The sequence below is a fragment of the Salvia hispanica genome, chromosome 3 (genome assembly GCF_029641045.1).
Source record: "Salvia hispanica isolate PSC_SH4W2 chromosome 3, Shi_PSC_v1, whole genome shotgun sequence".
NCBI classification, from domain to species: Eukaryota; Viridiplantae; Streptophyta; class Magnoliopsida; order Lamiales; family Lamiaceae; genus Salvia; species Salvia hispanica.
The window spans coordinates 34,387,145-34,409,438 of NC_142694.1; the positions used below are offsets into that span (position 1 = coordinate 34,387,145).

Consider the following 22,294-nt stretch of genomic DNA (forward strand, 5'->3'; position numbering starts at 1 on the left):
TTAAGGTCATCAAAGCTTTGTGCTGCCAACTGCGCTATGATCCGTTGATTCAGTTTACTTTAAGTTTGAAAGGTACATCATTTTTAAAATTAACTTTCAACAAGTTTCTTTTATTTTTAGTTCGAAAGGTACACCATTTTTAAAATTTGTTTGTATCTCTAAAATGCATTGCTCGATACTAGCTCTAGAGAAGTTCTCTAGAGTCGAATGCGGAATTTGAAAACAACATTGTAAAGTTATCAACGATATATTTATAATGGCATATGTTTCATAAATCTAAATTCAAACTACAAAATTAGAATTGAGTGACAACTAATTACGTCATCTTTTATACTATCTATACAATTACAAAGCCTTCATCGAAAAGGTCTTAGAACATATTTGAAATGTATATATATGATTCGAAGAACTATATTATTGATAAATGAACTTCATGCCACACTAAATTTCAATTTAATAAAATAAAGTTTTGGATTCGTGTATTCACTTTGAATTTAACACAGTACGAAATGCATTTCGATTGATATAAATAGATCGGCATTCAAAGTCACCGTCTTTATACAAAGGCCCAATTGATAGGTAGTTTATGGAGCTATGTGCAATTTTACAAAAGAAGAGCACCCTCACAGCAAAACTTGAAAGGGGAATATAATACGCTGGTGGCGAAGGCTGTGTGAGCCCTAAACCAAGCAGCGAAGCGAATTCGAAAAATTTGCAAAGGCGCCGCCCAAATTTTGCGAAAGAGGTATGTAGAAATCGCGCAGATTCTTCATTTTCTCAACCCTAATTACCGGCATTCATATTTCATTTCACGCTAAACTCACGAATTTTCATGACCGTTTCACCAGATTCAGCTGAAGAAACCCTAGCTGTACGAGGCATCGGAGTCTCTGCTTCAGATAGTTGATTTGCGCGAGGAGTTACTATTATTTGCTCGGGTATGTGTTTACTTCACGCGTCGGTGTAATTCGTTACCCGATTCGGGTTCATGATCGGAATTTGGCCTTTTATCGTTCTAATTATGCGTTTTATAAACTAGGCATTGTATTGTATTTCCAATTCCAAGCTCTCTAATTTAAAGCTAATTGTATCAGTAAATTTTGTTTGAATGCAATTCGTTGATGTCGGGATAGACCAATTTGACCAATTTTGAAGTTTGTGGGAAATTCCAGAATCAGGCCAAAATTCGTTGTTTCAGGGACCAATATCCCAAGTTTTAAACCTTAAGAAGTCGTGAGATACAAGTGTATTTGTATTTTGTGTCAACCATCTATGTAACCTTGAAAGAACTATTTCAAAATGGATAACAAGTTGAGGTGTAATTATAAACAGCATTACCTGGTGTAAGTAGGCCAGCCATTTTGCTTTTCGTGGTCTCCTGGAGTGGGAGATGTTGCACACAAATTAAACTGTATTCTGATCCGACTCTGAATAAACTAGCACCCTTGTGTCGTTTATGTTGAATGCTAATCCATGTGCAATGTCCGAGTCTTGGTGATAATGATATAATTTTGATGTGCAGTGTTGTTTTGAAATATTATGTGATAATCTTTCTTGAAACTTATATTTGAAAATCTTTCTTTTTTTTGGCTGACAATAGTCCATGAAAAAGCTAGGGAAACAGATATCTATTAGTTTGTTTTGTATACACTTTTCTTTCAAAGCCCTCAAGCATATGTACTGGTGTTTAAACATGTCTGGTTCCATATCATTTCCCCACAAATTACTTCCTGATGCCTGATGGATAGGCCATAGTGGCAAAATCATCAGCGAGTCTTGTTTGTTCAGGCCATTTTGTTTTCATTTTTACTAATAAATGTTTTACCTCTTACTGATATAAATATCATGTCAAGAAAGGGCAAACAATTCTGGATCCCTGAATGTATACATATTTTCCAGGACCATTTTTTCCACAGCGTAAAGAGGTCTAAATAAGGTGAATGCATCAGTATATGACATTATTGTCTCATTTCATGACACACGCTTTGTTTATGATAGATGTCAAGCGCTTGGACAAATATGAGCGTTGCAATCATACATAGGGATGTAGAATGGGAGTGGGAGAAGTCAGGGTGGAGTTTTTGGTATATTTATATAATTGGAAGTACTTGCTCGCTCTCTGGAGAGTATTTGATCTGGCAAAAAATTAGAGGATGAGGAGATCATATTTTAATTCAAATAAATAATTGCTTTGGAGTATCTTGGAGCATATGAGCAATGGAGCTTGTGGAGCACTGCTCACCTCAAGGATTGCTCTCTTGGTTTGCTTCATAAGTTTTGTTCTTGTTTGATTTTTTCACTTCATGTCAAACCATTCAGATAATGACGAAGACATATAGGGTTACCTAAGCCGGCACTGTTAACTGATATAACTTGTCTACCCATTCATAAGTGTTTTCTATCTGCAGAATTTTTCTTTGACTTCACCTACAAAGACCAAGAATGAGTGGCCGATTCTCTCGCACCATCTATGTTGGAAACCTCCCTGCTGATATCAGGGAATCAGAAGTTGAAGACATATTTTATAAGGTTTGCCATTTTATTGTGAGCTTTGACTAAATTTGACTATGTATTATTCTGATAGCCAACTCCCCTTCTAATATCTCATGGACTTGAGTTGGTTACTTATTGTTCTTGCTGTAGGAAGTTATTTTCTAAAATTATTCTGTTTTTTATTCTTTTTGTTAGATATGCATGACAATTCTAATGATAAAAAATGGTTAGTTGCATAACAATTATGAATTTTCATCCAGTTTTCGATTGCAAAGTGAACTGCTTTTTCAATATCATTCAGCTTTCATATATTTCAGTTTCAAAATAAACATTACATACTTTGTAAAAAACAGAAAGTTCATTTATAGATTCTGGTGAGGTAAAGCCATATTTGTTATTTTTGGATTGCTTGCTATATATATTAATATTTCTTTTATTCCCATTTCCCATTACTTATTTTTATATTTTCAACCTTTAACCTTGAAAATATAAATCTTTCTCTCTCTACTTAAAAAATTCTAATGGTGTATATCTATGTGATAGTAATGGACAAGAACTAGCATTTATATCAAATAATACTGGGCTGTAAAATGTTGCAATCGGAAAATTTTAAATCATGACTTTAATTCTCAAAATTGAAAGTTCATATTGCATTTGAAATTTAAAGCATAAATATTTAAATCTAGACCTCTATTTACTGTCTGCCTTTCGGTATTTTCTGTGATTTTGTTTTTACCTTGTCCAAGTGCATTAATAGTAAACCTTATTTACTTACTCTTTTATTCATGTAGTATGGTCGCATCTTGGATATTGAACTGAAGAGTCCACCTCGTCCACCTTGCTATTGTTTTGTTGAGGTACTTTTCTTCTCTGCGCCCTGCACTAGTTTTGCTTTATGCCAGATGCATTTCAAATATTATATTCCAGATATTTCAATGCAAATTTGTATCTCTCTCATGTTATTTTCTTACCCAGGAATATTTGATATAAAATATTCTATTCATGTTTGTTTAATTTCGTATATGTAGTTTGAGAATGCTCGGGATGCTGAAGATGCGATAAGGGGAAGAGATGGCTATAACTTTGACGGCTGCCGTTTGAGGGTGAGAGCATTTTCTCAAACTTAAATATCTTCCCTATCCTTTTATTTGTAAATCTCATAGTGTATTTTTCCTTCTCTCTTGCTAATTTGGTTCTGAATTCAGGTTGAACTTGCTCACGGTGGCAGAGGACCATCATCCTCTAGTGATCGTCGTGGTGGTGGTGGTGGTTATAGTGAAAGGGGAGGCGGAGGTGGTGGGGGAGGCGGAGGTGGTGGCAGATTTGGTGTGTCCCGCCATTCTGATTATCGAGGTATGCTGATTCTGGTTGAAATTTGAAATGTTTCTATGCTTGCCTGAATATGGGTGCTTTTCTGAAAGTCTCTTTCATAATCTTATGATTTCCCTTGACCTGGTACCTCGTGCAACAGTGATTGTGCGTGGGCTTCCTTCTTCTGCTTCTTGGCAAGATTTAAAGGTTAGTTAAGTAGGATCTTTTCCATTCTAATTTTTAATGCGGTGCATGTTTGACTAGACTTGTTTACTAATCCTTGCATGAAATGCTTCAGGATCATATGCGGAAAGCTGGTGATGTGTGTTTTGCTGAAGTTTCCCGAGATAGTGAAGGTATTACATACTGACAGCAGAGATAACAGACTCATGTTTGTCAGCCGCATTGTTTTAATCTTGATGATAATGTTTTCTATTGTCGTTAAAGATAACTTATGGTTACGAATGAGTCGCCTGAAACGGGTGCTGAGCTTATATTTTCTCTGCAGGAACGTACGGCCTAGTTGATTATACTAATTATGAGGACATGAAATATGCTGTAAGTTTATCTTAACTAGTCATACTGTACTAATAATGACTCCAATTCTTTTAATATCTTCAAACAAACTTTTTGATTCTTCAGATGCGTAAGCTTGATGATAGTGAGTTCAAAAACCCTTGGACCAGAACTTATATCCGGGTATCCCCTTTCTTCTACTCTTTGCTTTATCTCCTACGCTTTTTGGTTGGGTTGTCTATAAGCATTCAAAATTTCATATCAGCATTTTCTGTTCATTCATATCTGTATGCCTTTGCTATTCGGTCAATGATGTTTGGTTGATCAATTGTATGCTTACATTTTTGGTTTGTCTGCTGTGAACTTAATTTAGGTGAAGGAATACAAGGGCAGTCCATCCCGAAGCAGAAGCAGGAGTCGTAGCAGAAGCAGAAGCAGAAGCCCGAGGAGGAGAAGGTATGAATAGCTCTTATTTATAAGCAGACTGAGCACATGCCTCACTGCAGAATATATGGTATGATATTCATATCTGATTCCAGACACTGAAAAATAGTCGTTCTTTATGCAGCAGGTCACTGCCGCGATCAGCTTCAAGATCACCCTCAGCATCGCCTGTCAAACCATCTCGGTACGTTGGTAGATATGAAACTGCTGTGATACTGTACTGCTGTTTCACTTTCTGAACATCTCGATTCATTTTCTTGGGCTTTGCCCTGATATATATTTGCAGACCCAGATCAAGGTCCAGATCAAGATCAAGGTCCAAATCAAGGTCTGCATCCCCACTTCCGGTAATGCCCTGTTCCAAATGAAAACGGAATGTCCCTAAGATTTGTGAAGTGCATAATTTCTCCTTTGAATCGGAAACGAATAAAATGGATATAGTAACGTTTTTTTTATATTGCAGGCGAGGTCCGGCAGTGCCTGATTTGGAGTGGGACGATGGCTTCAGCTGAAACTTCATTCGACATCGAAAATTATTAGAACTTGGGGATGTTTGTTGTTATCGATTTAGAGATCTAGTTTATTCACAATTTGATTTTCGATGGAGAGATTTGTTTGGCTTTATGGTTTTCTGCGACTAGATTTACTTTATTGGCATTTTGGATTAGTATTATCATTGCTGTGTTTCTAAGTATTTTCTGTCATTAGTTAAATCAAACAGTATCTAGACAACTTTGAATATTATGAAGTTACTACTGTGGACATCTTGTTTGTTGATAACAGCATTTTATCTGATTTTTTTTTTATAAATGTTATGTAATTGTAGAAATTGTATATAGGACAGATGGTGGTCATAGTTCATGTGTAGTGTTTTTGTAAATAAGAAAATTTTGATGGAATAGGTCTTAGAGAAAAACCAGGCCAAGTTATAGTAAATATAAATTTAAAGAGAAACACCTACCTTATTTACCTTTTTTTTTTATACAAATTCATTCTATTCATTATAATATGAAGATTAGATGAGAATGTATTATTACTGCTATATTTTTTTAATTGTAAAAAGGTATCTTTATTTTTTAAAGATAAATGAGAAATATACATTTTCAATCTAATTTTTTCCTACATAGATTTCTTATAAAATTGGTAAATTTTTTGTTTGGTAATTGCTGTTTTTATATTTACTATGTATGAAAGTGATTTACAATTACTATGTTTACAAGTTACACTATCGAAAATTGTTATACTGCTGTGAATAAAATTGCCATTTAGTAAGGTATGTGAGAATAAAAGTAACATTTATATTTAAATTTGTAATCTACTTTTGTGTTTAATCTTGGCGGATAAATATTTTTCACATAGTAAATTTTTTTGGTTAAACAACACCATTTGTATTTCACAAAATTAAAGACATGGCTTTTATGCATTTTCTGTCTAGCAAAATTAAAAAATCCCAAATTATGGAATAATTGTGAAAAAATACTAAAATTTTATTTTTGAAAGTTACGAATTAACTAATTTACCATAATAATCATTTTACCAGTTTACGCTGCAATGCAATTAAGAAAATTTCCATCAATGAACCGAGAAAGCCCAAAAACTCTTTGATTTGGGCCGCAGGCCTTTGCACACCTCTTCTTATATATAGACACACAGGGGAGCCGTGTGTATGCAAACCCTAATTCGCTCGCAGCAGTGTCTCCCTCTTTCATCTGCAAAACCCTAGTTACCGTAACTGCAAGAGAAAGATGTCGGTTGGAGAGCTCGCCTGCACCTACGCCGCTTTGGTCCTCCACGACGATGGAATTCCTATCACTGTAATTACTTTTTGATTTACATCTTCGTGTTTTTTTTTCACTGGAATTTCGTGTTGTTGTTTTTGGTGGATGTGTTTTTGTGTTTTATTTTGGTTGTATTTCGATTTTAGGCCGAGAAAATCTCGACTCTGTTGAAGGCTGCCAATTTGTCGGTTGAATCCTACTGGCCGAGCCTTTTCGCAAAGCTTTGCGAGAAGAGGAATGTTGAGGATCTCATCATGAACGTCGGCGCTGGTGGTGGCGGTGCCGCCGTTGCCGTCGCTGCCCCGACCGGCGCTGGTGGTGGTGCCGCTGCAGCTGCCCCCGCTGCTGAGGAGAAGAAGAAGGTATAATCCGATCTGTTTTTTCATTAATTAGATTTTCTGTAGATTAAATTGAATCTCGTGGACGATCTCTAATAAGCAGGACTAGAATATAATTGTGATATTCAGGATAGACTTAAGTATTGTTATCATGGAATTATAATATACTTAGGCCATGTTTTTGTTCATGAATTTCCATCCCTAGACATTTTTGTTCATGAATTTCCATCCCTAGATGAGTTATCACCCCTACCAAACATGCCATTAGAAGTTATTGATTTTGTGAGTTTGTTTGTGCGTTTTGTTATGGATTTGAATCATTAGCTAGTTCTCCAATAAGTCAAGTAGAGTAGAAGTTGTTTCTAATTTACCTGTTTTGGCAATAGCAATCATATTTATTTCATGAGATTGTGTCAATTAAACAACTTTAGGTGATTGTGTTTTGGTTGGATTTGAATCTTGAGCTAGTTCTGAAATAAGTTAAGAAGATTAGAAGTAGTTCATGATTTACTTGATTTGGTTATAGCTTTAAAGGATTTTGGTGATATTTATAATGGATTCAAGGATTGTTATAATAGAATTATTATCTTTGGTATGATATTGATTTGTGACATTGTTTGTCGATTTGCATGCGAACTAGTTCTTGTTTAACTTTGCATCAGAAGATTAGAAGTAGATTTTAATATACATCCTATCTGTATATATTGTTATGAAGTTTTGTGGTGTAATATTGTGTTTATTTGTTTCTAATTACAGGAGGAAGAAAAGGAGGAAAGTGATGATGACATGGGTTTTGGCTTGTTTGATTAAGGGAATTTATAGTTTGAAATTGCATTTTGTTTTACAGTTCTGCTGAACTTCTGTTAGGTCTTTTTTAATCTATAGCTTTTATGCCTTACTGTAATGCAGTCTTAATACTGCTCGACAATCTGGGTACTCAGTTTTTGAGTGTTATCAAGGGATCTACTCATCTATGTGAACTTCAATTTTCATACTATTAGTTCTGCTTTTGTATTCCTTTTCTTATCTTTGAACAATTAACCAAGTTTGAATTGGAATTTTCAAACCTCAATAGGTTTGGTTCATTTTTTCAATTGGGAAAATAAATATAATTTTTTAAAGATTTTGCTAAGCTTGATTTGATTTTTCCACCTTTAGTCCTAGTATCATTCTCAGCTTGATCCCAAACGTGCATACGTCTCTATGTTATTTTACTCTGTGTCATCAAATGTTATGTGTTTGTGTATTTTATTTTTGATCACACTGCTTGATCTTTTAGTTATGTTTTGTTCTTATAATAATACTCTCCCTTTACCATTGATAGGAGTAGTAATTTTGGTATTGTGCATCGTACTTTATTTTAATACAAATATAGTATAAATAGAGAAAATTCAAAACTGAGAGTACTAGAAATAGATGGAAAAATAAGCGTATTAACCTTTGTGAATGACCAAAATAACATACCATTATCACCATCTACTCTTAAATTCCGTCTACTATCAAATATTAGTAAGTTTATATTGTAAAGCAATGATTACTATTTGATTGCAATTTACTTGAGACTTCTTGTCTCATGATTTAACTATGATAAAGTTATCCGATTACATGCAAGTATGTTCTGTATCTAGTAAATATGAAATTTTACTATTAAATAAATAAAATATACAATTTGGATTTTGTAAATATTAAGTTTATACATTTAAAATATGGTTATTATTTGTTGCCAATTTATTGGAATTCATGCCTCATGAATTGTACCGAGGGATTTATGTTACCACAAAATAAAAATTCCACAACTATACCAAACTGATTATATTATATTTCTATTGAAACTAAACCTTCACCCTCTGACAAAAAGTAAAAAAAAATGTAGACTTTGTTCTTGTAAGAATTCTTAATTCTTGAATTGAAGAAAAGGATTTATGTCACCACCAAATAAAAATTGAAAAAAAACAATGGTTGAAAATATCCAAAACTACAAAGCAATGGCCATAATAAATCCCACACAAAATGGGTCCTTCATAAACGCTTTATCTGTACATTATCTAATCTTAATACTATCTTCCCATTCATAATATCCCTTCTCTATATTCTCTCTCTTTAGATAATATCTCTCTCTCAATAAACACTAAAACAAACTTTGGAGCTCAAAAATCTGCATTAAAAAAAAATTACAATGGCTCTAAGTGGTGTTTATGTCACAGCACCTGCTGCTGCAGCAGCAATGGGGCTCTATTTCTTTGGAAAAAACATCTCCAACACCAATGTATTATTGTATTATTTACCCAATTCATTCTGATTTTTTAAAAAATATTGGATTATGTTAAAGTTTTGTGTTTTGTAGGATGGTGAGGATGGAGGAATGGCCGGAATGACGGTGCCCAAGGACGAGGAAAATGGGAGGATTGAGAAAAAGTCGACGGGGGCGGTGGCGCCCAAGTTGGCTCCACAGTTTGATGGTTTGCATTGCTTCGAGACGATTGTTAGCCGTTAGACTATTCTCATCCGTGAGCCTTATTCAACCCAATCTATTTTAATTATTTGCTAAAATATTTATTTCTTTCTCATTATCGTATATATCGAACTAAATATAATTTCTACTCTATATAAGCTATGTAATTATTTTTTATGTATTAAAAACACTATAGTCTCACCGTTCCAAACTTTATTCTCTCTTATTTATAATACTATCTATTTAATTCACTAAATATCAAATTTTTTTTAATTCACGTATCAAAATTAAACACTTAAATAGGGAGGAAGTGAATATACATTATCTTATACTGTATGTGATATTTATAGTAAAAAAAAGTTATCAAATATTACCATGCGCATAAAATTGAAGTATAATTAAAATAAATGTAGTACTACTAAAATACAAATTTATAATATTTTCTACTTCTTTTGAAAAATATTGTTTCTACAATATCTATTTATTTTTATTTTATCCACTAATATCTAGTTGAATATAAAATGGCCACTTAAAAGGTAATACATGGCATTTTTTTTTATAAAATCCACTTAACTTTGACCTAGTGACTTCAAAATCCTTTAAGTAATGGTTTCCTTAATACCCAACCTTCTATACTTTTTTATAGTATTAGTAATATATTTGTTGACATTTTGCAGGTATAGTCTTGATTAGTTGCTTCTTCAGTTTCCAAATTGCTATAATTTTATCAATGGAGGTTATATAGTTTTGGCATATGATGTTTGTGTAGGAAACCAAATATCTATAATTGTATGATGAGGTTGCTTTTTAACTTTTAAGCACATTGATATTTTTGTAGGTGATGTTTATTCCTGTTGATTCACTTCAACATAGTACATGTGACTCTTTTTTAGTGTTATGGAATAAAAACATTTGTTTACTATCTGCTTCTTCTCATCATCGAACAATCTTTGAAATAGTTTTTGTTGGAAAAATGTGTTTTCTTAATTTTTTCGGACTTGTTTTCCAGCTTTATTATAACATCGAAAACAGATGCACAGACGCTTGAACTTTGGACTCGACTATAGCTTTGGGTTTTATTTTATTTCAATTATAATTTTGGTGTGTTTAGAACAAATGTAGAGTGACAGTGTTCTTTAATTTTAGCTAAGACACTAAAAGTAAGTATAAGAATTAAGAATAAAAATTATTTCATCATTGCATATCATGAGACCATTTCAAGTTCTTGGTGTTTTCCCTCATGATTATTTCATTATAATCATGTGTTGTTAACTAGACTTAATATCTTTGACCCATGTGTTATTTCCTCTTTCATATCAGCAACCAAAAAATATCAACAAGTCCAATGATCAACGTAACATATTCCCCTATCTTTCTCTTTGAATAGAGGCAAAAGATCCAAGAATGTAGGGTTTTAGGCATAAAGATGAAAAGGCTACCTCAAAATTTAGGCATAAACGAATGTTTGGGTGAGAAAGTGGGGCAAAATTTGTCTATATCTTCAACTCCCACCTCAATTGGATAATCCATGCTTTAAAATTATTCTCAAACGATGTAAATGGATATGTGCCAAATGAACTAATCTAATTTTTGTAAATTACTCCACCGATATTTAAAAATAGAGACTTTAGGACGATGTGTATTTTAATACAAAATTAATAGTAAATTATAAGAAAAAAATTAAATAGTTGAAATAGTGTTAATAGATATTGAGATTCACGTTATTAGCAGTGTAATATCTAAATATTCAGAATTATTTAAAAACTATGTTAGAGTAAGTCAAAACCACTTGTGTGACTTTAATTGTGGGTCTAAATTTTGATACACATGGTATTATTTTTTATGGTTTGAGAAAGTATGTCTGAATTTTTCTAACCTAGAAAATTAATCCACCATTTTGACTGGTTAGACTAACAACTTGAAATTCAACCTAGATAATGAGATCAAATTATTTTTATTTGTGTAGATATATTGTTAATGTTATTTTAGTTCATATAAAAATTAACATGGTATTCTTTTGTTTTGTACATGAATTAAAGATGATGTAAACTTTTAGCTATGTTACTAAACATAACTAGTACAAACCATAATTCATATCATGATCGTTAGCCTACCTAATCGAAGTTTGGATTATCTATCCAACAAACTTCTGAAAGAAGATAAAATTTGTAACTTCTAAGGTCACAAACATTTTACATTGTTTAGCGAAATGAAAACTTTATTAATAGATTTTATTGTTGTTTGCATTGCCACATTTATTTCAGTTTCGATGAAAAGACAACTTGTACTAATAACCGCTTCTCCTTTGTCTAATAGATCGCGCGTTCTAGTTATCGTGGGATAAATATTATTAAATTTTTTTTTTAAAAATCTTTGGTCCTTGTGTCCACGTGTCAAGGTCTTATCCACAAGACACAAAAAATATCTACTATTTGGGCCCACATCAATATTTATAAATTGGGAAAATATGTAGTGACCGAATATCATATTAGTAAATAAAACGAGGGTAAACGTACTAAAAACCAATGGGCCGCTACTTTTTGATGTGGGGGTATTTTCGTCACTTTGAGTATTATGCGACGTGGCATATTTGGGCCATACAATGGAGGCATACAGATATTTTATATATTCAGCCACTTTTACCCCTCCCCATATTTGCAGAGGTAAACCCCTGCAATTATGTATATTGCATTTTTCAACATAATAGTTAAGAGTAAATTCACATAACTTTATTAAACTGAGCTAGTTCGTCTACTATTTTGGAACTATAATCACCGATTCCGAACTTAAACCGATTGACCGTTTTCCCCACCCTCAATGAGTAGTGTCGTTCCCGATAAAAAAATCCCATATCTTACTACCCTATTTCTTTGGAATTTAGAGCATCTCTAATGATTCGTGAAAGCCTAAAATACAGAAAATAAATTTTCTAATGATGCAACAAATCAAATTGAGAACACCGCATAATTTTTCTCATGCTCACATGTGTTAACAAGAAATGACTTATTTACTTATAACGTTCGAAGAATAAATACTACTTCAATGAATCTATTAATTTGAGATAGAGGGAACACATGCTAAGCGAATTTGTCTTGTTATTCTAGTTAAACTCTTGAAATCTTATTTTCAATTTTTTCTATAAATATATTTATATAAAATCATTCTGATATAAGTAGTAAACATTTGTCAAAATTTTGGGTGAAAAAGCATAATGATAATTTGTTCAGGGGGCAAGTCTGCAAAGACGTTAACATCACAATTATGTTGAAAAAAAAAATCTGAGATGAAAATACTGAGAAAAAGGCGACTCCATTTCTGAGATATTTTGGTGCTGAAGAAAGCATAATTCTCCAATCGATTCAGTTGTTGATCCTTGCTCACATTGCCACTCCTCCTCCTCCTCTCAAACCGCCACCAATCTCCAAAGGAATGGGACAAGTTGTGTTGAGCAGTGAAGGCGGAGCCGTAGAGATGGAAGCAGCCGCAGCTAAAAGCGATCGCCGCCAGAATATCACGTCTGAAGCCGCGGAAAACGTCGCTGCGGCGGAGGACGCTGCCGGCAGCTCATCTCTCGTCCGGTGGGAGAGGTTTCTGCCGAAATTGGCTTTGCGAGTGTTGTTGGTGGAAGCTGATGATTCCACTCGACAGATCATTGCTGCGCTTCTCAGGAAATGTAGCTACAAAGGTTGCTTTTATTTTCTGTGATTTCTCTAACTTTTAGCTTTTGATTGTAAGGCATGCAGTGTGTTGGGGTTGGGGATATGTTTGGTTAATTGTTTAGGTATTTTGTTGATGAGCTATTTTGATTTTTAGGTGAATCTAGGGTTGATTGTTTAGTTAGATATAGCTTCTATATAGAAGGTGAAAAAATGTTGTTGTTTCTGCAAATCCTGAAAGCCTCTTAAGGTGATCATTGCTGCCTTGATCTTTTCATATGCTTATATGAGTAAATCATGTGGTTGTATGTTGGCACCATGGAGTCTGTTATCACAAGAATTTGGAAAGCTTGGATCCATGGTATAGATACTTGGAACTGAAATTGTTGTTTTGGACGTTTGAATTTACGCTGACACTTGAAATTAGAAACATATTCGCAGGATATATTTATACGCTTTCGAATTCTGCTAGCATTTAAGGAGCTTTATATGTGGCAAAGAGGATAATCTCTAACTTGCAGCAACCAGGTTGAGCTGGAGAGGTAAAAGATGCATCAAACTTGAACTTGGCCTGTGGCCTTCAATCTTGAGATACGTTTGTTTTTAGCCAGCTGGGTGTAGATTTGCGGTTATATTTTGTTAATATCTATGTCAGTTTGATTCTGAGCTATAAGAGGCAAGAACAATAAATTTGGTAGGCAACACTTTCATTCCTTCAGGACAGAGGATATGATTTATAATCTTATATACAGTTATCTTTCTGCCCTCATGGTGTTCGTTTTGATGGTCAATCATCAATAAAAGAATAGGCTCGATACCTACTAAGTTCTGGTTGGAAAATAACTGCTTAAAAGATGTGATGTGAATCGCATCTTGTTTATCAAATACTGAGTCCTTCTTCTGTGCATCCTTTTATCTCTCACCAGCTAATTATTGACTTAAGTAGTTTCCTGTCGTGGTTCAGATAATGCCAGCTATGCTCCTGGATAGTTGAATCTCAACTGACAGGGGCTTTAATGAGATACTGCAAATTTGGTCATCAGAACCTGTTTATGTTTGGACGAGGGAAATGCTCTACGAAGGGATTTCTTGCGTCTGAGCTTTACTTCCGGCAATTTTACGTTTCTGGTTATTTAGTCTGTTTGATCTTGATTTAAATCTTCTGCTTGTGGATTGATACTGTTGCATGGTAGATTGGTAGTTCAGAAATCACATACTAAGCACCTCTTCTTTTTTTGAAGCAGTTGCGGCAGTGTCTGATGGTTTAAAAGCATGGGAGGTATTGAAAGCGCGAGCTGAGAACATTGATCTTATTCTGACAGAAGTTGAATTGCCATCAATCTCTGGATATGCTCTTCTCACTTTAATTATGGAGCATGATATTTGCAAAAAAATTCCAGTGATAAGTGCGTTCAAATATGCGCTGCCTTGTTTGGCTCTTCGAATATTTCTTCCAATATGGTTTGATAATGATGGATTCAAACACCTTTCTTTGATCATGCAGTGATGTCTTCGTATGACTCGGTCAGTATAGTTTACAAATGCATGCTGAGAGGTGCAGCTGATTTTCTCGTAAAGCCTGTAAGGAAAAACGAGCTCAGGAACTTGTGGCAGCATGTGTGGAGGAAACAAGTTGTGATCCCTTACTTTTCTTTTCTTTTTTCGCATTTTTCTTACTTTTAGGAACAAAGTTTCATGAAGATCAAGAATCTTATCTCTCTAGTTTCCTTCCTTTTTTTGATCATGAAGCAATCAAGTGGTGCTGGCCGTGTACCTCCAGATGAGAGCATGGCTCAACAAAAGATCGAAGCTACAGCCGAGAACAATGCTACTAGTAATCATTCAAGTCAACAGAAAATTGAAGCCACAGCTGAGAACAATGCTGCTAGTTATCATTCGAGTGGTTATAGGGCATGCGTTCAGAGAAATAGGGAGTGCATCGAGAAAGGAACCGATGCCCAGGTATTTTCAATTCTGTACACATTCTCTTTTTCTTTCCTTCTAGGAGTTGATGCATCTCTGGATTCCGAATACTCTATGCAACCTCGCCTTATCCGCTAGTCCATGTGATGGTACAGCTGATAAAAGCATCAATTTTTACGTTATCAATACCTAGTTGAATGAACACAACTCCAAATAATCCTGTGCGGTTATGATTAAATAGAACCTGTGGATTATATTTGCAGAGTTCATGCACGAGACCAGAGCTGGAAACTGATGAACCAGATGTTGAGCATCTAAATTCCCTCTTACAACCAAAAACCAATAAATGCCTTTCAGACGACGTAAATAAATATGTGCACAAAGAATGTCAAGAAGAAATTAAAAGAACAAGAGCTCATGATAATGAGGGGGGAGGTAATGGTCTTTTTGCCTTTCCTGTATCAATCATCTACCCTTTCAGCTCCATGAACATTTAAAGGCTTAACAATTTGCAATTTTTGTCATTTTGAAATTAGGGCTGCAGACTGTGGCTAGCATAGATGTTAGCAATGAAACGACACGGGGACAGGACAAGAATTCTGCTTCGGAACAAGTTAATGTCAATGGTCAGAGTGCTATGAATAATCATGTCAGAGAGGCTATTGACTTAATTGGAGCTTTTAGTAACTGTTGTAAAGGCACTTTGGCTAGTCCTGCCTCAGATACTAGCACGAACAAGTTTGATACTTTGCCACTGTTGGATCTGTCTTTGAGAGGATCTCATCCTAGTGGCTCAGTGAATCAAGAAAATGACGAAACCCACAGGATAAACCATTCCGATGCATCAGCATTCTCTCGGTGAGTTTGCACTCGAAAAGAAATTGTTCATCAATCTTATTGTCTTATACTATGTAAGTATGCTATCCTGTTAATCCCTCCACCACCATCATCTCATCGAAGATCTTTAAATCAAGTGTTCCCCCCTATATTCCATATGACTTTTGTTATCAATGTGAATGCAATTGACAGTGATGGGTATAAACTCATGCAGGTATGTCAACAAGTCATTGCCCAATTCCACATCTCGAAGCACTTGTAATCAACAGAAAGACCCCGAGACCAATTCTGAGAAACAACAATCCAATCATACCCCTGAGTATACTTCCGATGCACATGGTTCGAGAATAAGCTCACAGAAATGTGCTTCTGTGACTGGGATCCAACCCGAACTACTTGAAACTCCATTTTCTGACCCTCAGCTAAAAGAAACATCTCAACCATTTCCAGTTAGAGGCGTAAGATTTGAAAATGTGATCAACGGCTTAGGTGCTGCGATGCCTGAAATGCATTCTGCACAGTCTGGCCTGTCGCCTTTGCCTAGTCCAGGCGCAGCTAGTAACTCACAACCTTTTGCTTATTCGAATCCTTTCCATCAAACAGACCATCAAGCTGCAAATACCCAGAGTGTTCGTGACCTTCTTGATCAAAGGATCAACTGTACCATGCATCAGACTGATAATAAAAAAGGGCAGGAGCAGGAAACTTTTGAGGATACGGGACATGTTTCTTTTGCCAATGATCAGAGTCGTAACAGTGGTTTCTATAACAGCTATACAAGCCACCATCACAGCATAGGTTCTGGTGACATCGGCAAGATTAATTCGATCTCAGTTGTCAATGCCACATCAGATGTTGCTAGCGAAGATGGAGTTCATGTTCATGACAGTACATCAAGCCGTTCCGTGCAGAGAGAAGCAGCTCTAAAAAAATTCAGACTGAAGAGGAAGGAGAGATGCTTTGAGAAGAAGGTTTGTTGGTTTTACTTATCTCAGTCTTATTCGTCTAACAAAACATAGTATGACGAAACTAATTATCTTGTTTGGTGATGCTGTGAGAGCACTGGTGTTGTTAAGGGTAGTAATTGCACAATCCTTGAAAACTCTGGTGTATTTTCGTATCCAATATCCGACTTTGTTTGACAGGTGCGCTATGAAAGCAGAAGGAAGCTGGCTGAGCAGCGTCCTCGTGTAAGAGGACAGTTTGTGCGTCATGTACACGATGATGCTCAACCCGGGAGCTGACCACCGGGTTAGCTCAACATCCTCTTACAATTTTAGATATTTTGGTGGAAATAATTAGATTGGTCGGTTAGATGGTGGTAATTGTTAGTACAAAGTAGCAGTGTTCCAACGGCTTATGAAAAATGGCTGGTTTCCATGTAATGTATATCGCTTTGTTTAGGCGTTTACTATGTAGAAAAGCGGTTTCTCCTCCCTTTTCATCTTGATTTGTAGATATATCAAGCAGTGACGGATTTGAGAAACAGAACTCGTGAGGTCGGAGCTTCCGGACGTGGAGTTGATGGTGACTCAAAAGACCGAATTTAATAGATTTTCCGGGTACTCATGGGCCAACCGGCGCGACCCCACTTCCATCCGTCCCTGGATATAATGTTAGTTAATAGCCATATCCTGCTCCATCACTCCCGATACTCCCGTTCCGCAATTCTTTCAAGATCATCGACGCCCATTGCCTCCTTGTTCTGAAACAATCAGCCAGTCGACCCATCTCTAGCTGCCGGAAGACTGCCCGTTGGGTTTCACGGTCACCGGCAGCCTCAGGTGGAAATTCCAGAATTGGATATCAAGGAGATATTGATCCTATGTAGGCTGTATAACTGTTTTGGTTGTTTATCTAACAATAAGAACTTCAGTATGTTTTTTGTATGATTAAATATTGGCTTTTATAATTGTAGGTATAATATTACAAGGGAGTGTTAATCATATCACTCTACTTTATGTAAATAATTGAATTACATAATAAGTCATTTGAAGCTGTATCATCTTTGATATCGGACAAAATTTCGTTTAAGTTTGGCGGCCAAAATATTGTGGTTTATATATGTATAGATAAATAACCATGTAATTATAGCTGACCAGCAGCACCCTTGATAGCTAGCAATGCAGCTCCATAAGCAGCTTCCGTGTGCAGCGCCCGACTCACAGGTAGGCCCAAAACGCGCTCTCGGATAGCGATCCATTTCTCGTTTCTTGAACCACCGCCCGCAGTGAAGACCTCATCAACAGGGGTGGCTCCCAATTCCTTCAACAAGGTGTAACCCTTTGCCTAGAATAACATGTAAGGATATAACTACTAATGTCAAATGGAGTTGATTATAAATTTATTCACTACCTCAATGTGAGCAATCGACTCCAATATACCGTGTAGGTAGTCGGCATCATTTTCCGGGCGAGGTTGTAACCTGATACATTGAGTGTGTGATCAAAATAGAACTAATTCCTAAAAATGAACTTAATGTTATCTAACAATGACAGTTCTGCATTAGGAATTAGTTCTATTTTAATCTCGACCAATCTATAAGTTATACTCCCTCCGTCCGCCAATAGGAGTCCCATTTGTTGGCGGCACGGGTTTTAAGAAATGTTAAGAAAAGTGAGTGGAAAAAAGTTAGTGGAATAGGGGTCCCACTTGAATATATTAGTTTTGAATAAAATGTGAGTGAAATGAGTTAGTGGAAGGTGGGACCCTATTACCATTTATGGTAAAAGTGAACCGGGACTCCTATTCGCGGACGGACTAAAATGGCAAAACGGGACTCCTATTCGTGGACGGAGGGAGTATACGTTAGTAGTATCAAAATTTTAAATAGATGAGTACCTCGGCTCCATATTCGGGTCAGCACTAGGAAACCTCTCCCCGATGCCTACGAGGGGATAATAGTCCAAAGGAGAGGCTTGTGCGGGATTTATCCTCTTGCTTAGCTCTTGTAGTTGTTCGTCTGTGAAAATTTTCCTGAGAACAGCTCCTCCCGTGTTTGAAGCTCCTCCAACAAGCCATTTGTCGTCAAGCCTATGGCTATATACGCCAAAACGCGCATCTTCCACTCGCGTAGTGCTTAGTAGTTTGATTGCGAGAGTCGAACCCAAAGATGTGACCTGAGCACGAGTTCAGAATGGATCAGAGATGTGCTGCTAAATTAGGACTAAAACTAATCTGAAAATTTTCTAATTAATTGTTTCACACAATTTCAAAATGAATCAATCCATTTTCTTGCTAGAGTAGAAGAGATATGTGTTTGCATCTTACAGCTTTTCCAGGCCGATCAGCACGTGCTGCAAGGAAGGCCGCGATACTATCCGTCGTCCCTGTGCAGATTACACAATCCTTTCCAAAACCTAACAACAACAAAATGTCCTTAAAAACAAAAAAAAAATGCTAGCTAGATTATTACATAACTGGAGCATGGATTTGGCTTATATATCTTCAGTTTCTATTAATCCAATTGTAGAGGCAATAAATCACAGACCATAACATGTTCTGATATTCTCTTGCATATAGCCAATTGTGGTCCCGGGAGCTTGTACACGAGGCAGAACGCTAGAATACGGCTGAGCCAGCAACCAACGAGGATACGACTCGACTTCAGGATCATAACCAACCTGCCAAACAAGGAAAATCTTTTTACAATCTTGACATGTTGTATGGAAAATAAAGCAAGAAGAAATATGAGTAGTGCTACTTTCAAAGCATTGTTGTAATCCGAGACTCCAATCGTTCCGTGGAGAAGCGACAACAGCCAGTCCGCTTGATGCAGCAACACTGCTGAAGTTGGAGGCCTCTCAGCAGCACAAGTACTACGCCACCATGAGACGAGCTTGCACAGCGTGGAAGAGCCAGAGCAAACCGTGTGATTAAGAGGCGCGACTTCCTTCACAGTCGCCAAGGCTTCTGGACAGCTCTCGTTGTAGAGGAACGGTCTACACAACGATTCGCCTGTTTCTCTGAATCAAACAAAGATATAAGATGCATTCGACCGTGTTGGACTATAAATGAGCTTTTTTATCCAACCTATCAACAATCATCGTCGTTGCAGAAGTGCCATCAATCGAAATCGAAGCAACAAAGGGCCGAAGGCTAACTGGGATATCCTCCAACAGACAGAATAGTGTTGCTCTCCATGATTTCACCCAATCTACTCTATCCTCACTCTTTCTAGAAAACACAAACAATCACTTGCAAACTCATCTTTACCAAAAACATTACACAACTAATCTATCAAAATTCCACTACACATTTCATTATAAAATTTAATAGAGTAAAAAGAATGGGAATGTACCATATACAAGGGGTACTCTCTCTTTCCCTCGGCATGTATCTCGCCTGCCTTGTTGATCAGAGCATACCGAGCACCGGATGTGCCGAAGTCCATTCCGAGATACAGCTTTTCCCCGACTTCAACGTCGACATCGGTGTTCACACTTCTCATAATAAGGTTGCTTGCTTCTGATTTACTACTACTATTACTTATTGAAATTGATTTCCTTGCATTATAGCACTTACCTGTTTATATATATCAATAACTTGATTACACTCCTTCTCTTCAGTCATTAAATCATGATTTTTTACATATTTTCTATATGTATCATCATAAGATATGAAATGCTTATAGAGTGGATGTGGGTTCATACGTCAAACGCCTACAAAAATGATAAAAATCAGCAGAGAATATAAAATAGTTAGAGATAAATTACTAGGAAATTTTTGGTGAAGAAGCAATGAGCTTGTGCAAGAGCAATTGTAAAGTGAGGCCACCATTTCTCCAACTATGGATAATGAGAATTCCTTTCTTTATGGAGTATATATATACTCAGCCAAATAGTTAAATTATAAATTTTTGAACTAATATATACTCTAACATTTCTTATTAAAATAAAAGAAAAATTATCAACTCTGATTTTATAGTCAAACTTTCTCAAAAATATTTAAAAATTGAGAGAACCGGTTCAACCAAAAATAGAGATCATTTAGTCTTTCCAAGCAATGAACTAAAAATAGTTAACTTATTACGAAAATAAATACTTATAGTTCCTCGGTGAAATTAATAACTTACAATGATACTATACAATTAATTAGAGCATTCATAGCGGGAGAGAATAGGGGGAGTCGCGATGCTGGGAGAAGGTGTGGTAAGCGTTCCCCTTCGCTATGGGGGACTCAAGACGGGCATCGTGACGAGTGCACAACAAATAATAATTAAAAGTGCTACGAATTAGCATGTTACGGCCGTAATTTTGTAACCTGAATACAAAAAGAACTAAACTGATTAGCCCAACCCATTATGATCGATTAGTTAAACGGGTTGGCCTATATATTTAGATATATTTGAATCGAACATTTCTAAATATAATTCATGAAAAAGCAGTGAGCTATGAGCCCAGCCCAACCCTAATAGTAATAAACAGAGTTCCATCAGCTTGTAAGCTAAACTCTCTCCCTCTACCTCTCTGTTTGCTTCGGCACAGGTATTCTCTCTCTCAATTTTGATTGTTTCTTTGTTGTTACTTGGTTATTCGTTAAATTGTTCCGTTTAGTGAGTTTTCGTTGACAAGATTTTACTTGTTATTTACGGATTAGACAATTAGCTGTAATGCTTTATGACTTATGATAAACTAATACTATGTTGTATTTACGATCCCCAATTTCAAGTTTATGATGCTATATTTGCGATTCTTAGGTTATGGATGATTGTTTTTGGGTGATATTTAATTTGTATGATGGCATGATTGATCATCTGTTAATTTGTTCATATTGAGAAGGCCTTGAGAAGCACGTTATCGTCATTTTCAAAATCAAGGTGAGGGTCCAGAAAGAGGTTCTCCACGGAGCAAGCTTACAGCGTGGAGTATGTTGCGCGAGGGTTCAGGCTAATCCCGATCAGTGGGATTGATTTCTTCTTTGGTAAGCGTATAAGCAGCTCGTGTGGCACACCGATAAATGCAATTACATGAGTCCTATTTGTCTTCCGCCTAAACTGTGTGTCAGTTTGGGGATATGCACTATTAGATCCACGGACCACCTTCGACACTGAGCAGTATTGGAGATCATCGTGCACAGAGGGGACTACGCTCTGTGCAGTGCCAATAGTAATGATTTCGAATTGGACACATACAGAGGCGTGATCCTCGTAAAAAAGAGCTATGAAGCTATGAAGAGAAGCGACGGAAGAGGCAGCCGCCAAACTCATTCATCACACATGACGGGGATTTAAGTTTGCCATTTTGAATTAGCCATCTAGTCAAAATGGACTTTTTGACAAAATCCTTAAATATGAATCACTACATATACTATTTACGACAAAAGACTATCACACTTATTGCATAGGATTATAAAGTTTTTTCGACCAAATATAAATGATTAATTTTGAACTTTGGTCTACTATTATATATGCATTCATTAATTTGTTGTTTTGTCAAACTAAGCTTATATATGTTGGATTAATGTTATTTTCCTTTAAATATGTATGAATTGAAGTTATTCCATCTTTGTATGAAATTGGATTTTCGTAATTCTTTAGACAATGCT

The 22,294-nt window shown here is 35.9% G+C and overlaps 4 protein-coding genes and 1 long non-coding RNA gene across 21 annotated transcripts; 4 read left to right on the forward strand and 1 right to left on the reverse strand.

Annotated features, from left to right (window-relative positions):
- Nucleotides 1-594: 594 nt before the first annotated feature.
- Nucleotides 595-5,574, forward strand: LOC125214214 (serine/arginine-rich splicing factor SR34A-like). Of its 5 annotated transcripts, XM_048115143.2 has the most exons (15): nucleotides 596-745; nucleotides 849-938; nucleotides 1,900-1,936; nucleotides 2,409-2,529; nucleotides 3,285-3,350; nucleotides 3,522-3,596; nucleotides 3,699-3,846; nucleotides 3,965-4,011; nucleotides 4,103-4,160; nucleotides 4,313-4,362; nucleotides 4,447-4,503; nucleotides 4,694-4,776; nucleotides 4,889-4,948; nucleotides 5,051-5,111; nucleotides 5,228-5,574. In XM_048115143.2, exons 4-15 carry the CDS (start codon nucleotides 2,443-2,445, stop codon nucleotides 5,246-5,248), a joined length of 813 nt encoding a protein of 270 aa, XP_047971100.1. In that variant the 5' UTR covers nucleotides 596-745; nucleotides 849-938; nucleotides 1,900-1,936; nucleotides 2,409-2,442; the 3' UTR covers nucleotides 5,249-5,574. The 5 variants fall into 5 exon arrangements, with proteins under 5 accessions (XP_047971101.1, XP_047971100.1, XP_047971097.1 ...); XM_048115144.2 differs by lacking the exon at nucleotides 1,900-1,936 and having other exon boundaries at nucleotides 595-745; nucleotides 4,892-4,948; XM_048115140.2 differs by lacking the exon at nucleotides 1,900-1,936 and having other exon boundaries at nucleotides 1,999-2,529.
- Nucleotides 5,575-6,419: 845 nt separating this feature from the next.
- Nucleotides 6,420-7,877, forward strand: LOC125216640 (large ribosomal subunit protein P1y-like). Its single transcript, XM_048118399.2, has 3 exons — nucleotides 6,420-6,578; nucleotides 6,689-6,904; nucleotides 7,637-7,877. Exons 1-3 carry the CDS (start codon nucleotides 6,510-6,512, stop codon nucleotides 7,688-7,690), a joined length of 339 nt encoding a protein of 112 aa, XP_047974356.1. The 5' UTR covers nucleotides 6,420-6,509; the 3' UTR covers nucleotides 7,691-7,877.
- A 1,059-nt stretch (nucleotides 7,878-8,936) lies between these two features.
- On the forward strand, nucleotides 8,937-10,254 carry LOC125216625 (uncharacterized). The gene is made up of 3 exons (XR_007175439.2): nucleotides 8,937-9,146; nucleotides 9,225-9,387; nucleotides 10,010-10,254. It is a non-coding gene; the product is annotated as an uncharacterized LOC125216625 (long non-coding RNA).
- Nucleotides 10,255-12,638: 2,384 nt separating this feature from the next.
- On the forward strand, nucleotides 12,639-17,660 carry LOC125212974 (two-component response regulator-like APRR5). 12 transcript variants are annotated; one of them, XM_089067478.1, is made up of 10 exons: nucleotides 12,885-13,349; nucleotides 13,430-13,530; nucleotides 13,953-14,116; nucleotides 14,233-14,394; nucleotides 14,493-14,623; nucleotides 14,738-14,950; nucleotides 15,175-15,346; nucleotides 15,448-15,769; nucleotides 15,963-16,719; nucleotides 16,894-17,660. In XM_089067478.1, exons 3-10 carry the CDS (start codon nucleotides 14,005-14,007, stop codon nucleotides 16,990-16,992), a joined length of 1,968 nt encoding a protein of 655 aa, XP_088923604.1. In that variant the 5' UTR covers nucleotides 12,885-13,349; nucleotides 13,430-13,530; nucleotides 13,953-14,004; the 3' UTR covers nucleotides 16,993-17,660. The 12 variants fall into 12 exon arrangements, with proteins under 12 accessions (XP_088923600.1, XP_047969245.1, XP_088923610.1 ...); XM_089067479.1 differs by having other exon boundaries at nucleotides 12,895-13,017; XM_089067480.1 differs by having other exon boundaries at nucleotides 12,899-13,017; nucleotides 13,416-13,530.
- Nucleotides 17,661-17,674: 14 nt separating this feature from the next.
- Nucleotides 17,675-20,578, reverse strand: XK-1 (xylulose kinase-1). Of its 2 annotated transcripts, none has more exons than XM_048113296.2 (9): nucleotides 20,464-20,578; nucleotides 20,049-20,272; nucleotides 19,781-19,920; nucleotides 19,452-19,713; nucleotides 19,239-19,371; nucleotides 19,019-19,107; nucleotides 18,590-18,867; nucleotides 18,104-18,173; nucleotides 17,675-18,037 (listed from the first exon to the last, which is right to left on the reverse strand). In XM_048113296.2, the coding sequence occupies exons 1-9, from the start codon at nucleotides 20,525-20,527 to the stop codon at nucleotides 17,837-17,839; spliced, it is 1,461 nt and encodes a 486-aa protein (XP_047969253.1). In that variant the 5' UTR covers nucleotides 20,528-20,578; the 3' UTR covers nucleotides 17,675-17,836. The 2 variants fall into 2 exon arrangements, with proteins under 2 accessions (XP_047969253.1, XP_047969254.1); XM_048113297.2 differs by having other exon boundaries at nucleotides 17,773-18,037; nucleotides 18,133-18,173.
- Nucleotides 20,579-22,294: the final 1,716 nt, after the last annotated feature.

Excerpts from the sequence above, each read along its gene's own strand:
- LOC125214214 (XM_048115143.2), top strand. The coding sequence starts at position 2,443 with ATGAGTGGCCGATTCTCTCGCACCATCTATGTTGGAAACCTCCCTGCT. Across the intron at positions 3,847-3,964 it reads CCGCCATTCTGATTATCGAG|TGATTGTGCGTGGGCTTCCT; the intron begins GTATGCTGATTC and ends CTCGTGCAACAG. Across the intron at positions 4,777-4,888 it reads AGAAGCCCGAGGAGGAGAAG|CAGGTCACTGCCGCGATCAG; the intron begins GTATGAATAGCT and ends TTCTTTATGCAG.
- LOC125212974 (XM_089067474.1), top strand. The coding sequence starts at position 12,762 with ATGGGACAAGTTGTGTTGAGCAGTGAAGGCGGAGCCGTAGAGATGGAA. Across the intron at positions 14,624-14,737 it reads ATGTGTGGAGGAAACAAGTT|CAATCAAGTGGTGCTGGCCG; the intron begins GTGATCCCTTAC and ends TTGATCATGAAG. Across the intron at positions 14,951-15,174 it reads AGAAAGGAACCGATGCCCAG|AGTTCATGCACGAGACCAGA; the intron begins GTATTTTCAATT and ends TTATATTTGCAG.
- XK-1 (XM_048113296.2), bottom strand. The coding sequence starts at position 20,527 with ATGGTGGCCTCACTTTACAATTGCTCTTGCACAAGCTCATTGCTTCTT. Across the intron at positions 19,372-19,451 it reads ATTACAACAATGCTTTGAAA|GTTGGTTATGATCCTGAAGT; the intron begins GTAGCACTACTC and ends CTTGTTTGGCAG. Across the intron at positions 18,038-18,103 it reads AGTCGATTGCTCACATTGAG|GCAAAGGGTTACACCTTGTT; the intron begins GTAGTGAATAAA and ends ATGTTATTCTAG.
- LOC125216640 (XM_048118399.2), top strand. The coding sequence starts at position 6,510 with ATGTCGGTTGGAGAGCTCGCCTGCACCTACGCCGCTTTGGTCCTCCAC. Across the intron at positions 6,579-6,688 it reads ACGATGGAATTCCTATCACT|GCCGAGAAAATCTCGACTCT; the intron begins GTAATTACTTTT and ends TTTCGATTTTAG. Across the intron at positions 6,905-7,636 it reads CTGCTGAGGAGAAGAAGAAG|GAGGAAGAAAAGGAGGAAAG; the intron begins GTATAATCCGAT and ends TTCTAATTACAG.